This window comes from Eleutherodactylus coqui, chromosome 7, assembly GCF_035609145.1.
Source record: "Eleutherodactylus coqui strain aEleCoq1 chromosome 7, aEleCoq1.hap1, whole genome shotgun sequence".
NCBI lineage: Eukaryota > Metazoa > Chordata > Amphibia > Anura > Eleutherodactylidae > Eleutherodactylus > Eleutherodactylus coqui.
The window spans coordinates 216118432-216136356 of record NC_089843.1 but is presented as its reverse complement, the minus strand read 5'-3'; the positions used below and the strand labels follow the sequence as shown (position 1 = coordinate 216136356).

General features: G+C 45.0%; 1 protein-coding gene across 2 annotated transcripts in view; it reads left to right on the top strand.

Moving 5' to 3' along the window:
* Nucleotides 1–17925, top strand: part of WDFY3 (WD repeat and FYVE domain containing 3) — a 279283-nt gene that overhangs the window by 106964 nt on the left and 154394 nt on the right. For both annotated transcript variants that reach the window (XM_066574359.1, XM_066574358.1), the window contains exons 9-11: nucleotides 2939–3125; nucleotides 15566–15732; nucleotides 17399–17866. In XM_066574359.1, coding sequence (XP_066430456.1) covers nucleotides 2939–3125; nucleotides 15566–15732; nucleotides 17399–17866 — 822 coding nt within the window. The remainder of the gene's footprint in view (nucleotides 1–2938; nucleotides 3126–15565; nucleotides 15733–17398; nucleotides 17867–17925) is intronic.

The following is a 17925-nucleotide window of genomic DNA, read 5'->3' as shown; positions in this document are numbered from 1 at the left end:
ACGCACACACACTGGCTTTAGCCAGCAGATGGCACCGTTGTATAACAGCAAAAAGAGCCTTTTAGGAAACCCTGAATCCTAAATTGGATTGGAAAGGGTTAAGGCCGCATGCGCACGGAACGATTATTGTTCAAACGAGCAAAAATGAAGGCTAATCAGTTCAGTGTAAACGCAGCCAACGATTGAAGGACGAATGATAAATAGTTTGCTTTTTGTTCATTGCTCATTTCATGTAAGAATGAAATAAGTTGTTGGCTCATTGGAAATCTTGTGCGTCCATCAGCCTCCATTCACTGTGAACAGGCAGTCATTCAAAGATGGACTGCCTGTTGTCATGCAGCGAGAAGTCTCACCAGTTGCTTAGTTTCAGCTTATTGAAGCGAACGACTAATGAGTGATTTCTTGCCAGCGCTCTGTTGGGCCATAGGTTTACACTGGACAACTAGTGCTGAAAATCACAGAAAATGTTTTGGCCAGTAGTTGTCCTGTGTAAAGCCACCTTTTAAGCCGCTCTTAACCTAACGATGTATCGTTCGCGTTTATACAAGCAGATACATTGTTTGCTCATTCACTGTATAAGTGACAGAGAGGAACTGAACAATTAGCAAATGAGCCAACGATGATTTATATGCTTGCGTGAAATGAACAGCGAATGGACACGGGCCGATCGCTCAAACGACAGTTTGAGTGACCGCTTTGAGCAATCATTTTGCCTAAACCATTAAGTAGCTACTCAGCCACTTAGTAGCTTATTACCGTGCAAATGAAGTCTTTAGCTGAAAGCAGTTAATAGCCACAGGGCTGTTATCTGCATTCAGCTCCTTTTTGTTCTCTGATGGGAAACAATACTATCAGCACTCCCCTCAGAGAACTGCTGATAAGGCTGACGATTTTTAGGTTGGCCTGAACGTAACGATCAGCTGACAGTGTCTGAAAAGTGCACTATGGGCGTACCTTTAGATGCAACGAGTATCGCTCAAACAATCGCTTTTTAATGATTTTTGAGCGATCATCGCTCCGTGTAAATGGGCCTTTTGTGTTTTTTTTTGTTTTTTTTTTAAATGAATACACAATTCACAATTTTTAATTATTTTCACTTTTTTTTTAACAAATGGTTTTCCAAATTCTTCATATTACATTTACATCCACACTAGTTATCCGATGTTGTATGGTAAACTGTGCCGAATTTTAAGCTTCCTTTTAATGCACTTCATTAGTTCTGTACTGTAAATCTCCAGGAACTCGAAAATGTAGAGTGAAGACTGCTTTATCCCTGACTTTTGTGGTATTTATATTCCCATTGACGTCAATGTGACAAAAGGAAGCGTGCACTTTTTTTTTTTTTTCTTTTTTTTAGTTTTCTTTTTAACATCTGGAACCTCCCTTTTTTGTGTAGATTTTTTGCAATAGAATTTTTTTTTCGACATTGTTAATATTAATATTTCTCTAATTAAAAGAAGTACAGTGTCACGTTCACCCTGAACGCATAACACACCACGGTCAGGACAAACACGAGGCTGTGTTCACACAGGGGGCGGATGGCGGCGGAGTGAAGAAACATTAGAATCAAAAGAAGGAAGGGATAACCTCACCCTGACTTCTAGTAATGAAGAGCCTTGCCTAAAAGGGAGGTTATCGCCTCGAGAAAGGCGGCCCCACACCCCAGGCCTCAGCCACTGACTCTTACACCTAACAGAAAAAAACCCCCACAAACCGATACCTAAAGCACCACTTAAAATTAACACAGAAATAAGCAAGAAGAATGCTACTTCGCTTTAGCTGCTCCAAAAGACACAACCTCGCAGCACCAGAGCTGAGACAATAATCAGCAGCACTGAACCCCAGGAGCAGACTTCTATAATGACCGATGTGATGTCCTTGGACAGACCCCCTAAAGAAATGACAAACCCAGAAGCATAAACCTTGAACTATCAGACTAATTGGAGCAAAGCGTCCAGTCTGTTTACTGCACCATGACCCCGTTGCGATCCACGGACCGTGACACACAGTTGCACCCAAAGCCTTGAATATTTGCAGTAAATCTTGTGTTTTTTAATATTTTTTTTGACATGTGACAGTTGATGTGGTCGAGGCTGTACTTTAATGTCTTATATCAACCTGAGTAGTTTTCACTTTGTAATCGTAGAACCATAATCCTATCCGATCTTAGAAGAAAGGGATCCAGCGAGAGGAAACTCTTCTCTATAGCGTCTAATGAAAGATCTGGATTAGAGATGAGCGAGCATACTCGCTCTAAGGGCGAGTACCTGCTCGCTCGAGAGAAAAGGTTCGGCTACCGGCGCGGGTGACAGGTGAGTTGCGGGGGGGGGGGGGGGAGAGAGAGAGATCTCCCCTCCGTTCCTCCCCGCTCTCCCCCGCAGCTCCCTGCCCGCCGCCGGCAGCTGAACCTTTTCTCTCGAGCGGGCAGGTACTCGCTAAGGGCAATGCTCGCTCGAGTGATTGCCCTTAGCGAGTATGCTCGCTCATCAGTAATCTGGATCCTTAGAACCCAGTTAGTATATAGCATGTAGTTTACCCGTAAAGAACAATAGAACTGAAATGTCGGCTTCTGAAAAGGCAGTCTATTGTCCCTGAAACATCTACTTGTTACTCCGCCGGCTGGATTCTTGTAAGGGAAGCAGCCGTCTCCTCGTTGAATGTCCATTCCGTGATCCTTTTCATGTTTGCAGTAGAAAACTGAGATTTTCATCTGCCTGCAAATGAGCCGCTTTTCCCAATTCCTTTTGTCCTGACTCTTCCATTCTGGAGGGAATGAGTCATCCCTCGGAGGAAAACATGGTCAGCCTACCCAGTGCATACTCGATGCAAGAAGAGCAATGACACACGCTCCATTTATTAAGTGCCACTTTGTAGAATAGGTGCTACTTGTCTATTTTAAACCTTGTTGTTGGATTGACGTCACCTTCTTCTCCCGCAGAGAAAGAATGCCTGGCCACATGCGTCCAAAACATGCAGCAGTCAAACGATCTGTCCCCGCTGGAAATTGTGGAGATGTTCGCAGGGCTTTCCTGCTTTCTTAAAGACTCCAGTGATGTATCTCAGACACTGCTGGATGACTTTAGAATATGCCAAGGATACATCTTCCTCTCTGACCTCCTACTGAGGTAAGCCTCGTGACATCGCAGTATTGTGGTTGCGCCAATTACAAATCAGTCGGGTAACTGTCAGGTTCCAAAAGCAGTTGTTTGATTTCATACCCTATTAAATTGGTCAACCAGTTGTAAACTGTTGATGGTGTGTCCGCTGGATGGGTTATCGATAGTAGAACGGTAGGAATCCGTTGCACAGGACTGATCAGCTGTTTGCTGGACCGCCGCGATTGTGTACTAAGATGATTTGTGCAGGAAACGGACAGCTCTATCTTCCTGCAGTGGCCAGACTTCGTATTACAGGCAAGGTTCTTATTGCCTGTTATACCAAGCCTGACCACTGCAGTTTGAATGGAGCTATCTGCTTCCTGCACATATGGCTCAGTGAACAAGTGCAGCTGATCAGGGAACAGCTGATCAGAGGGGGTCATAGACAGCAGACTCCTTCAGTTCTACTATTGATGGCCTGTCCTAAGGATAAAGGGCATCGGTACTTTTAAATGGTTTATTCAGTTAAAAAAAAGTGTGTTTCGTTGGGGGTCTCCTAATCTATAAGCCCCTCTGCTATTGGCTGGTTCACACCAGTGTTTTTTGCTTTTTCTTTAGCTGTAATAACCATAGCTAAAACCAAGCAATATCGTATAATCGCTACAGCTTTGGTACTACACTGGTCGGTGATCAGCAGATCTGCTTGAAACCAGGGTTGTCCTTAGCAGACACCGTCCTACTTTATGGAACATATGGCGCCTCTAATGGCGCAGTTACAAGAGTTCTACAAATAACGTTTATGACAGTTGTCAGTTAGTGGAAGGTCAGCAGCAAGGACCTGCTTTGACCTTGAGGACCGCTCCCAGTCCCTTATCCAAGGTGAAAATAAGAGCATCCCATGAAATAAATTGGTATTATGGAAAACTTGGTTGTAGGCTTACGTTACATTTTTTTTTTCATTGGAGGTATGAGCACTGGAAACCTCCAATCAGAGGTTCTGTCACAGATCCGGCTCAAAATACCGCAAGTAAAAGCTCTGTTGCCCAAAAGTCGGGCAGCTGAGTGAGAACCGAACGAACCCCATTATAGTCAATTGAGTCCGTCCAGCACTGTTCGGTTCCATCCAGAGACTGAGCTGTTTGGGGATTTTCCTTTGTTGCTTCCCGAACGGAGTCGGAAAGCAGAATTTGGGGGAAGGGAATATTCCCACCTAAAGAGGCATTGATGTTCTATCCTATCCGTATGCCTTTTAAAGGGTCTTTCCATCTCCGAAGATCATGACCCATCAACAGAAAATGCTGATCAGAAGGGGTCCAATTACCAGAAGGCCCATGGTCCTGAGAAGAAAGGTTGAACAGCGTTTGTTTGGCAATGTTGCACCCTTCAGTGCACTATAGCTTTCCCAGCCACCGACTGTGCAGGGGGCTATATTACAGCTCCATCCACTTTCATGAATGGTCATGATCTGCGTTAGAAAATGCCATTACCTTTTGATCAGAAGGTGTCTGATTGCCGAGAGCCCCACGATCCTGAGAATGAAGGTTGAGCATTGTTGGTTCGGCACTGTTGCACCCTTCACTGCCCGGCAGGACTCCCAGCCACCGACTGTGCAGCACAGCTCCATTCACCCCATCACCCCTCTGATGCCTGTAGTGAAAATCCCCTCTTAAGGTTGCTAACAGTAGACCGGGTGCAGCCATCACCATCACATCACAAGTGTTTAAAGCAACGTCCAGAAAAGACAAAAGAGACCAAATTCACAGGATCTATTGTCAACCTTTAAGTGGATTGGCAGCTCTTCATACATCACTATAGAAACAGTGATGAGAAGTATCCGTGCTTTGAGTTTAGCTCTTAAGCAAATCATAGGCGAGAAGACAACTTGATATGCATGTCACTCCTCGCCTCCTTCCAAGGTAACAAGCAACTTGCTAGAATAACTGTTTTTCTAGCTTCGGCAGTTATAAACAAAATGCAGTATTTGGGAAGTTTGGCTTCTGTTTGTTTGAATATAAATCTGTTAGGAGTTTAAGGGCGGTTTCACACCCGCGTAGTGAAGTCCCTTTAAAACCGATCAGTTTTTAACTGAATGTGGACTGACTACAAACTGAAGCAGAACTGATGCATGCAAATACCTTTTTTGGGGTAGAGTAGCTGGTTATTGGAGGTCTTCTCACACTCCACAAGTGTCACTTTGGTAGGTCTACCAGAGCTCTCCTTCTAAGCCACACAGTGCACACTCCTGGCCGGTGGGTGGTGGCTGGGCTTCTTCCTCCCCCTTCTCTTCCATTTTTTTGTCCTAGAACAATAAGGCAGGGTTCACACACGGCGGATTCCCGTCGGAAACCTCGCGGTTTGGCCGCAGCAAAAACCGCGAGATTTCCGCTGGGAGAACCGCCGCAGCGGCTTTGAAGTGGTCCGGCCGCATGCTTTTCCGTTGCGGCCGGCTCTCCCATAGAGGAGAGCGCGGCCGTAACATAAATAAACAAAAAAAGACTGTAAACAGACATGCTCAATCTTTTGAAACCTTTCTGAGAAACCTCGTCCACATGGCTGGCTAATCCCGAGATTAGCGGCCGTGGGTCGTTTTGCCGCGGGCGGATCTGCTGCGGCAGAACCGCGGCAAATCCGCCCTGTGTGAATGCAGCCTAACTGTGTAGGCTGCACTTTTTTTTTTTTTTCTGCTCAGAAAAACGGAAAGTGAACGGAATGGAGTCAAACTGAGAACAAAAGATGTATTGCTCTCTATGGGTCTAGTTTTTTTATTTACAAAGATTGAAAACAAAGACTGAAGAATAGAGATGAGCGAGCGTACTCGCTAAAGCAAACTACTCGAGCGAGTAGTGCCTTACTCAAGTACCTGCCCGCTCGTCTTTAAAGATTCGGCTGGCGGCGGGGGAGAGCAGGGAGGAACGGAGGGGAGATCTCTCTCTCCCTCTGTCCGTCCCCCCCCCCCCCCCACCCCCTCGCTCCTCCCTGCTCACTCCCGCAACTCACCTGTCACCCGCGCTGGCAGCTAAGTCTTTAGAGACGAGCGGGCAAGTACTCGAATAAGGCAATACTCGCTCGAGTAGTTTGCCTTAGCGAGTACGCTCGCTCATCTCTACTGAAGAACAAACGCAGATGTGAAACCAACCTAACAATGAAAACTTAGACTGTAATCACACTTTTTCTTCTAGTTAGTTAGTTGATAAGGTAGAAATAGACACAGGCTCAACAAATCCAACCTATGATCGTGTTGATCCAAAGGAAGGCCATAAGGAGAATGTCAATTGTCCAATATAAGGTTCCCCTGGCCAAGGTCAAGGCGGAATATCGCTAGCGATATGCCGCCGCAAGGGATGAAGGGCAAGAGCTGCCAGGCCTCCTCCGTGAGCCTATTTAACACCTTGCCACGATTCTCTGTGGTGAGCCTATCGCAGCATGCCACTGTTTAAATCCCGCGAGCGGAGAATTGCTAGGATTGTGCTTTACAAAGCAATGCTATAGAAAGCTTTACAGAGCGTGATCCGCCCGCAGATTATCGGCAGCCTCGGCAGGAGCAGCCCTCCTCTCCCTCCTCTCCCTCCTCTCCCTCCTCTCCCTCCTCTCCCTCCTCTCCCTCCTCTCCCTCCTCTCCCTCCTCTCCCTCCTCTCCCTCCTCTCCCTCCTCTCCCTCCTCTCCCTCCTCTCCCTCCTCTCCCTCCTCTCCCTCCTCTCCCTCCTCTCTATTTCACTTCTCTCCCTCCTCTCCCTCCTCTCTATTTCACTTCTCTCCCTCCTCTCCCTCATCTCTATTTCACTTCTCTCCCTCCTCTCCCTCATCTCTATTTCACTTCTCTCCCTCCTCTCCCTCATCTCTATTTCACTTCTCTCCCTTCTCTCCCTCATCTCTATTTCACTTCTCTCCCTTCTCTCCCTCATCTCTATTTCACTTCTCTCCCTTCTCTCCCTCATCTCTATTTCACTTCTCTCCCTTCTCTCCCTCATCTCTATTTCACTTCTCTCCCTTCTCTCCTCAACTCTCTCGAACTCCTCCCCTAACACCTGACACAGTATTTAGTGTGTTCATACAGAAGTTAGGACAGATAATACACATAACTAGATGAGACTGATACAATTTCCAGACATTAACCCTTTTTCGCGCTGTTTTGTGTTGATACATATAACTATACACCACCCTCAACAGTGACCGGAGAGAATGACTAAGATTCAGTGCTGGAGGGGCCCCTAATTCTGGGCACTACACAAAGATGTTCAAACCCATAATGAATTGAAAAATCTATATTTGACAGAAAGGGACTACTCGAGGACTAAGAGCTGACTCACATGGGCGTATCATTTTGTGCTAAAAGCCCATTGATTTCTATTGGGCCACTCACACCTGTGGTTTTTTTTTTTAATTTTTCCACACCCATGAAAAAAAAAAGTAACATGCCCTGTTTTGGTGTGTATTACGTACTAATATAGGCTATGGGGATCTAATATATGCATGTACATGTAAAATTTGCTGTGTACTGAGTATTTTATGAGCGTAATACATGGGAGATGTACCGTCTTGTGAGTGAGTCCTTAGGCCTCCCAGTGTGGTAAGGGTCATGCGATCCTCACCCTGCACACCCATGGCAGCCAGTGGCTGCACGACCTTGTTGGCCTCATAGGCAACATCCTGTGACCATCGGGTGGGTGGGTTTTGGTTGCGTGCAGATACCACATCATGGGGCAACAGCTTTTAAGCTGGCCATATACTTCAGACAGCTCTCGGCCAAATATTAGCTCAGCCAACCGTTATTGCTCCTACCTGTCCAACATGTACTCAATGGAGAGGGGGAATAAGCACCTGCCAGCAGCTTATCTTCCTTGAGGACACAAGGATTGGGCGTGGTAAAATCTCACATGTGGGACCTTTGTTCTTGACATCTGGTGCGGAGAGTCGAGACACCCCCATACACATCACATGGTTGTCTGTTTCTATGGGAATCGACGTGTTCAGCCAACATTCCTCTATACATTCTGCGTACAAATACACAGGACATGTGCACGCAGTAATACAGTAAAATACGCAAAAAACGCCCATCGCGCAAATGTGCACATAAATACGTCTACACCTGTGTGAAGCTGGCCTCAGGCTGTCGGAAACCAGATAAGCTGCCTGATGATAATCTTGTCTGGCAGCCACTATTTAGTTAATGGTAGCAATCTTCTGATTTCCGATATCGGCATTCTCTTTCTGTAGCTATAGATCCACGTGTCCGCAGGTTTTACTGCTCTGATAAATGTTGGTGCACGCAGGAAGCTGCTCCCTTCAATTCTTCCGAATGTTCTCTTTATCGGGGCACTGCAGTAACCAGATTGCGGCGGCAATTATACTCTGACAAAGGCTGCTTATCACAGAGGTGCCCGATGCTTCACACTCTGAAACACAAACCTGGTGAACAAGCGGACAAATATATCTAAAGTTCAAAGAACCAGAAACCAAAGCTGATGCATGGCTCTGCTATTACCGCTATTATTTTCTAGCTGGAGATAGACACTTTGCTGGCAGCTTCTTACGTGCCTCGAATATAACAGCTGCTCTAGATATCTGAGCCGGTGGGGACACGTTGAACCATTTCATAGACTGAAGCCACTGTGGAACCAAACTCATCGCTATCGACTAGGTCTTGGGCCCCGATGAGAAAAAGTTGCTGTCGGGGGCGCAGCTATAGAGATGGCAGTCACACCAAAGCCCGGCGCCCGATGAGGCTCAAAAGGTTCCTCTATCATGTAAGAAGTGACCAATATTATAAGTGGCACCTCATAGGTAAGGGTCTAGTAACCACTTTCCTCCGGATACTATACCTGCGCCCACAACCTAATCGTCATTGACTTTATATACTTCTTTATCTAAGGCTGACCTATTATAATAAATCGATGTACATTTTTGTTATGGTGCATAAGCTAGCTCCACCTATTACATTGAAAGGGTTGTCCACATTAATGAAAAAAAGTCCGCTTTAAAAAAAAAAAAAAAAAACAAGCAAAAAACATTGCCCCACACCTGTCCTAGGGGGGTTTCTGGTATGGCAACTCAGCTCCTATTGAAGTGAATGGGGCTGAGCTGCAAGGCCACCTGCAACCTGTGGTCAATTGTGGTGCTGTGTTTGAAAGGAAGGGGCCATAATTTTTTTTAACCCTTTCCTATCCAATTTGTATCCTGGTTTTCCTAGGGGGGCTTACTCTTCTACTGTCATTATACAATGGCGCTATCTGATGGCTAAAGCCAGTACTGCATGAAGTGACGTGTTGGATAGGCTCCGACAGCAAAGAGGCTGGCAATATACAGGAAGAGAACCCCGACGGACGTCTTTCTACAGCCTTAAATCATAATGTCTTCAGACATCAGACAGTGGATTGGAAAGGGTTAAAACCTTTAAAAGTTTTTTAATGTGAGCCACTTCAGCACCTAATTATTGTTCTGATGGCTTATATGGCTGGGTCTTTTTACTTCCGCAACCCCTGTACCTGGAAATGCCGTGACCATTCACCAATTCTGATGTGTTTAATTAAGTTCTCGTTGCCTAATATTTAATTTGAGAATGGATTGATCTGATTTCCCATATGATAAAGGGCATAATGTAGCCTAATGATTACATCTCTTCAGAGGAAGGTTGGAGAGCCCACTTTGCGCTGATCAGATATGACCCTGAATTCGGCAAGAAATTTGCAAGAGAAACAAAGACTGCAAAAATAGCCATGAAACCCGGCTCATTAAATATATATCATGATTAGAGATAAGCGAGTATACTCGCTAAGGCACATTACTCGAGCGAGCAGTGCCTTAGCCGAGTATCTCCCCGCTCGTCTCTAAAGATTCGGGGGCCGGCGCAGGTAACAGGTGAGTTGCGGCGGGGGGGAGGGAGAGGGATCTGCTCTCCGTTCCTCCCCGCTCTCTTCCGGCGCTCCCCGTCCGCCGCCGGCCCCCGAATCTTTAGAGACGAGCGGGGAGATACTCGGCTAGGGCACTACTCGCTCGAGTAATGTACCTTAGCGAGTATACTCGCTCATCTCTAACCATAATTCTCAATACACAGTGCAGCTAGAACATGTATGCTGTTTCTCAGAAGTTGTCATTTTGTTGCAAAATTCGGGAGAGTTGTGGTGTGATTAGATGAACCGTTTTGCCACCTGAGGCCCTAAAAGGGGTTCCCCTCTTGGCATATAAGGCTGGGGTCACACTGGACCAAAATCTCGTGGGATGACTGCATGGAAATACTGCGTGAGAAATGGAGCTTCAAAACCCGCGGCCAGAGAAAGAATTGGCATGCCACGTCTTTAAATTCCGCGCAGCATGTCAATTTCAGCGTGGCTTGGCCGCAGCAGATTGTCCGCAGCATGTGGACGAGATTTCTCAAATTTCGTCCACTTTGCTGGCTAATCCCGGGATAAAAAGCCGTGGGCCGAATTTCCGTGCAGAAAGTTTGCACAGAAAGTCCTCGGTAATTACGCCCCGTGTAAACCCAGCCTAAAGGCTCTCAGAGGCTCCTTGTGTGTAGTGACCTTCCACTTGTGTAGACCTTGTTGACCACTAGACTCCTCTACGACGCAGTCCAAAAGTTACGAGTTTAAGAGGGGGCTCATTATTGGAATGCAAGAAGCTGGATGGTTGGATCAACAAATTGTCCCCCACCGACCGTTCTGACCAAACTGTTAGGAGGTGTTGGGACCAGTGGATGCATAGGGGCATGCACTCAATGTTACCGGGCTCAAGACCCCCTCGACAGACCACCAGAGAGGATTGTGTGATGGTCTAACAAGTACAAGCAGCTTCAACTGTTTCATTGTCCGCCATCTAAAGACAGGGGGTGCCATCTTTATGTTCCTGTGTCTGTCAAAACTGTTTCCAGGCACTTGGCTGACAGACCATTGGTCTCACAGCACGCTTTATGTGTACTACCTTTTGAAACCCAGAGTGTCCTCCATTTTCAGTGGAGCAGTCAACAACGAAACTGAACTGCCACAGAGTGGAACCAGGCTGTCTTTAGTAACGAATCTAGGTTTAGTTTGGGTACCAACGACTATCGTGTTCGTGTCTGAAGACCTAGGGGTGAGCACCTCAATCCTGGCTTTGCTGTGGAGCGGCACACTGCCCCCACTGCTGGTGTAATGGTTTATGGGGCCATCGCATACAATAGTCGGTCACCCCTAGTAGTGGTATGAGAGTCTATGACTGGCAAGTGACTTTGAGCTGAAATAACTAGATTTCTGCCAGTTAGGTGCGGCAGACCTACTAGAATAAACATGGGGAGCCTAGTAGACAGCAAGTACGTATGTAGGCTCTTTATACACAGTTGGAGGATTTTTTTGCATGAATTTGCTTGGTTTAGCTTCTAGTATTTGGTATTTCTGCACATTTTTCCTTAGAGATCAAACAATAAAAAATCTATTCTGGATCTGTTTTGGTACTATAGTCCCATCTGCGGCCCAAAAATTTTTTTGAGTGCCCTAATATTAGAAAATTGCACTGTATTGAGTCAGAGAGGACATGTAACTTATGTCGGTCATGGATATCTTTTGATAGTGGACCAGGAAAGTAAATTTCACGAAAAAAGGACAGAGTGGGAAAAAAAAATTAGCACTCTTGGTAATTGACCAGAGTAAAATGTATCCGTTTCCTGAGAACGGTGGTTGACCTTTTTGTGCCTTTTTGTTAATACTAAAGGGCTACTTACTTTTATAGGATTAGTTTTCATTTGCTGGAAGATGCTACTAATTAAGCTTGGGGATTTTGATTCCGGCTTTGATCTACACTTATAAGGTCCTTCTCGGACCATCTTCAAAGTTTCCACATCATTGCAGATTTGCAGATATTAACTCTTTGTGCTGGATGTATTTTTCTGGATGTGTGAATAATTCTTTACATATGGGCACTGAACCGGAAACTTTACATTTTAATACAACGGATACAATGACATTCTAGGGTTGCCTATTTTATTGTAGGTTTGTTAACAATTTGGGTGACTCGCTATTCAGAAAAGTCACCAGTGATTACCTCCATGGCAAACCTATAGTAATTTTGTTCCTGCATGTAAATGGCCTCCTATCTTGTAGTACAACGTTCTCATTGACGTGAAAAGGGGATTCAATAAAAGGTTTGTGCTGCTGAAGTCCCCTTTCTTTACTGGTAGCAGCTAATGATGAGCGAGCATACTCTCTAAGGGCAAGTACTCGAGCGAGCATTGCCCTTAGCGAGTACCTGCCTGCTCGAGAGAAAAGGTTCGGCTGCCGGAGGCGGGCAGGGAGCTGCGGAGGAGAGCGGGGAGGAATGGAGGGGAGATCTCTCTCCCCGCTCCCACATGCTGACTGCCGCAACTCACCGCTCCCCCGCGCCGGCAGCCGAACCTTTTCTCTCAAGCAGGCAGGTACTCGCTAAGGGCAATGCTCGCTCGAGCAATTGCCCCTAGCGAGTATGCTCTCTCATCTCTAGTAGCATCCCTTCCTGCTTCCGGTAAACCTAAAATGGGGTACTTTCTCCTTTTAAGGATGGTTTTCCATAAGGGAAGATTTCCTTTAATATTTAGGGTAGTCTATGGATGAAAGTTTACTAATAAGTAGAGATGAGCGAACCTACTCGGCCACGCCCCTTTTTCGCCCAAGCGCCGCGATTTTCGAGTACTTCCGTACTCGGGTGAAAAGATTCGGGGGGCGCCGTGGGTGAGTGGGGGGTTGCAGCGCGGAGTGGGGGCGAGAGGGAGAGAGAGAGGGCTCCCCCCTGTTCCCCGCTGCTACCCCACACTCCGCCACGCCTCCCCCCGCCTACCGGCGCCCCCCGAATCTTTTCACCCGAGTACTGAAGTACTCGAAAATCGCGGTGCTTGATCGAGTAATTACTCGAAATGAGTATATTCGTTCATCTCTACTAATAAGCCTTGAATTGAAGTACGGTCAACCAGCTATGGTTGGGTTCTTGCACACTCTGCCTCGCTTGCTCTTCACATCATCCAATATGTCAGTTTGTAACCTTTTTGAACTTGCAAAGAACTTTTTACAACTTTTGAGTTGGTATTCACTTTGCAATGTTACTATGTGTTAATGGTCAAATGAGGAGAGGGGAATCCAACTATGCCCCTTTTTTTATTTTTTTTTACCATTTTAGTTGGAATTTTCCTCATTGTTTCTAGGTACTAATGGAATGTTTTATCAACCGTATGTAAAAATCAAGTAAGATTGGAACAAATGATGGCTCTGTTACTAATAATTTACACACCTAGCTGCAGCACATGGCTATATATCCCAGCCATCCTGGTATCTTCTGGTAGGATGTATGATCCCTTTCAGGCTAAAATGATGTAGGTATTCAAGCACTTTGTATAATCTATAAAAACTAAAAATCGTATTTAGGTTTTTTTCAAATCTACACTGGGGATTTCGCTTTCCTGCTCCGTTCAGGGAATGTCCGTAGCTAAATTGTTCTATCTCTAGGCCCAACCGAAGAGCGCCGGTCGAAGCACATCGACTATAATGGGATTCGCCCACTTTCCGTCACCTGCCCGGCTTTTGGACGGTAGAAAAGGTGTTGCATGCAGCTTCCGGGATTTTCACCCAGATCTACGATGGAACCACCGGCCGGGGTTCCAACGCAGATGGCCAATCATGTTTATTGTATGGGGAATGATGTTACAGTGTAACACCGGAGCATGTTTTTGTGTAAACTGAAAAGTTTGCCTATATAACAGTATACAGTTAGGGCCAGAAATATTTGGACAGTGACACAACTTTTGTTATTTTAGCTGTTTACAAAAACATGTTCAGAAATACAATTATATATATAATATGGGCTGAAAGTGCACACTCCCAGCTGCAATATGAGAGTTTCCACATCCAAATCGGAGAAAGGGTTTAGGAATCATAGCTCTGTAATGCATAGCCTCCTCTTTTTCAAGGGACCAAAAGTAATTGGACAATGGACTCTAAGGGTTGCAATTAACTCAGAAGGCGTCTCCCTCGTTAACCTGTAATCAATTAAGTAGTTAAAAGGTCTGGGGTTGATTCCAGGTGTGTGGTTTTGGATTTGGAAGCTGTTGCTGTGACCAGACAACATGCGGTCAAAGGAACTCTCAATTGAGGTGAAGCGGAACATCCTGAGGCTGAAAAAGAAAAAATCCATCAGAGAGATAGCAGACATGCTTGGAGTAGCAAAATCAACAGTCGGGTACATTCTGAGAAAAAAGGAATTCACTGGTGAGCTTGGGAACTCAAAAAGGCCTGGGCGTCCACGGAAGACAACGGTGGTGGATGATCGCCGCATACTTTCTTTGGTGAAGAAGAACCCGTTCACAACATCAACTGAAGTCCAGAACACTCTCAGGGAAGTAGGTGTATCTGTCTCTAAGTCAACAGTAAAGAGAAGACTCCATGAAAGTAAATACAAAGGGTTCACATCTAGATGCAAACCATTCATCAATTCCAAAAATAGACAGGCCAGAGTTAAATTTGCCGAAAAACACCTCAAGAAGCCAGTCCAGTTCTGGAAAAGTATTCTATGGACAGATGAGACAAAGATCAACCTGTACCAGAATGATGGGAAGAAAAAAGTTTGGAGAAGAAAGGGAACGGCACATGATCCAAGGCACAGCACATCCTCTGTAAAACATGGTGGAGGCAACGTGATGGCATGGGCATGCATGGCTTTCAATGGCACTGGGTCACTTGTGTTTATTGATGACATAATAGCAGACAAGAGTAGCCGAATGAATTCTGAAGTGTACCGGGATATACTTTCAGCCCAGATTCAGCCAAATGCTGCAAAGTTGATCGGACGGCGCTTCACAGTACAGATGGACAATGACCCCAAGCATACAGCCAAAGCTACCCAGGAGTTCATGAGTGCAAAAAAGTGGAACATTCTGCAATGGCCAAGTCAATCACCAGATCTTAACCCAATTGAGCATGCATTTCACTTGCTCAAATCCAGACTTCAGACGAAAAGACCCACAAACAAGCAAGACCTGAAGGCTGCGGCTGTAAAGGCCTGGCAAAGCATTAAGAAGGAGGAAACCCAGCGTTTGGTGATGTCCATGGGTTCCAGACTTAAGGCAGTGATTGCCTCCAAAGGATTCGCAACAAAATATTGAAAAAAAAAAATATTTTGTTTGGGTTATGTTTATTTGTCCAATTACTTTTGAGCTCCTAAAATGTGGAGTGTTTGTAAAGAAATGTGTACAATTCCTACATTTTCTATCACATATTTTTGTTCAACCCTTTAAATTAAACGTTACAATCTGCACTTGAATTCTGTTGTAGAGGCTTCATTTCAAATCCAATGCGGTGGCATGCAGAGCCCAACTCGCGAAAATTGTGTTACTGTCCAAATATTTCTGGCCCTAACTGTATGTGTATATCCCCGGCACCAGATGTCTTCCTCTGCAGAGAAGTAATATTATGGTCTATATTTAGGTGCAATTAAATGCATACTGCATGAAGGAAATGAAATGTTGTCTTTCCTGTAGGCTAGAGCAAGCTAAAGAGAACGAATCCAAAGATGCACTGAAGGACTTGGTTAACCTAATTACTTCTTTAACAACATACGGTGTCAATGAACTGAAACCGGCTGGTTTAACCACAGGGGCGCCATTTTTGTTGCCAGGCTTTGCCGTCCCACAGCCTGCTGGAAAAGGTAAGAAGCTGAATTTACATGGATTTCAAAATCCTGAGAGCCTTATATATTGTATCATGGTAGCTTTCCTATGCTACACAGTTGCATCATGCCAAAACGGGAGTCCTAAAAACGAACACCCTAAGAATATTTATGTAGAAGGAGAAAAGTCCCATAATGTAGTGCTAGTGTCTATTATCTGCAGTGCTTACTTCAACCTACCATTTCCAAGCTTATTAGCAATGAATGGCTCCTGTTAAGCTATTTTGGATGCTTTTTAGGGTCCGTGTTGCGTTATGATTAACGGTATTCTCTAAAGCTCATGCTGTTTCTTAATGAAACTGTAAAGGAAGAAAGGAACACTGTGTACTTTCATAGAATGGTAGAGTTGGAAGGGACCAAGGAAGAGTAGAGGGGGGTAATTACGTGATCTTAACTCTGTGCTTCTCTTAATACATCCTACAGTTGTGTTGTTGCCTTTTTTGCTTCTGCATCACACTGTTGACTCATGTTCAGTCTGTGATTTATTAGCATACTCAAGTCTTTGTCACAGGTGCCGTGTTCCTTCTCTGCACAGCTTTCTTTATTTAGAAGAAGGTACTTCATCTTCTGGTGGGTTTGGGAAGGTGTTACTCTCTAATGACATTGAGAGGCATGGAGAAGTACATTGACCGAAATACATAGTGTATATTGCTGGATTCCTATATAAAGTCAAGTAGTTTCCAAGCATCTTTTTAATAAATATACCCTCCTAATTTGAGGCCTACAGCGCTAATCGTTCCCATGCGCTTATACAGGAATGAGCATCGCTAGTGAATGAAGGAGGAGCGAGTCGGGATCGTCTTGGCCAACCCTCCTCCATTCACAGCAAGTAGGCAGTCGTTCATAAGTGATGCTGCCCATCTACATGGCATGATACGTTCAGATTTCTGCATGCAAAAACTAAATGACAAACGAGAAGCGAAAGACTTCTCGTTGGTCATTCAGCTGCAGCATGCCTTTACATCCACCGATTATCCTTCAGAGTCTTGCTGGATCGTGGAATCCTTTGGCTCTTGTTGGTGGCAACTAACCTATGTGATTTAGTAGCATCACACTTAAATCAAAATTGAAACGATCTCCTTATTGTCCTACTATTTTTTTTTTTTATTACTAAAGGCCCTTTTACACACAACGATTATTGCTCAAAATTCACTCAAAAGCCATCTTTTGAGCGATAGCCGTTGCGTGTTAATATGCGCCCATCGTGCACTTACAGTGCACTCTTCATCCATCGCTGAGTTCAGCTCAGCTTAAGAGCCGTCGTCCCTGATGAGAGGGACTGCATGCGGAGTTTTTCTGCGGGTAGCGCTGAAAACATTCTTTCAGCTTTTCTCCCGCTGGAGAACAATAGTGATGTATTTAGAGAACAGACCACCTGCTGTTCTCTAAATACATACATATGATGCTAGTTAGCTTCTAATGAGCTGATTGGCCCTTTAGTAGCTAATGCAAAATGATCGCTCAAAATGGTAATTTTGAGCGATCATCTGTGTATGTAAATGCACCTTTAAACCTCCAAAAGAGGTGCACGTAGATATGAGGGACCCTTATAAACAGCATTAGTTATGGGACTGTGCAGGACTGTTGTGCGTGAAATTGGTTACATCTAAGCGACCATTCACAATATATCTGTTTTGGCTTTCAGGTCTGAGTGTAAGGAACATTCAAGCCTTTTCGGTCCTCCAGAACGCGTTTCTTAAAGCAAAGACCAGCTACCTTGCACAGATCATCTTGGATGCCATCACCAATATTTACATGTCTGACAATGCCAACTACTTCATTCTGGAGTCCCAGCACACGCTGTCCCAGGTGGCTGAGAAGATTACCAAACTGCCTGATGTCCAAGTCAAGTACTTCGAGATGCTCGAGTTTGTAGTCTTCAGCTTGAACTATATCCCTTGCAAGGAACTGATAAGTGTTAGCATTCTCTTAAAGTCCAGCACCTCTTTCTCCTGTAGCATTATTGCTACCAAGACTCTTCTAAAATTTATTCGGCACCACCACATTTTTAAAGATGTCTTCAAAGAGGTGGGACTCTTGGAAGTCATGGTCAATCTTTTGCACAAGTATGCTGCTGTATTGAAAGACCCCGCGCAAGCGTATATAGAACAAGGTAGGGTCTTAATGCTTCGCTTTATTCTAATACAATGGAAGTGGTTTCAGAATGGAACA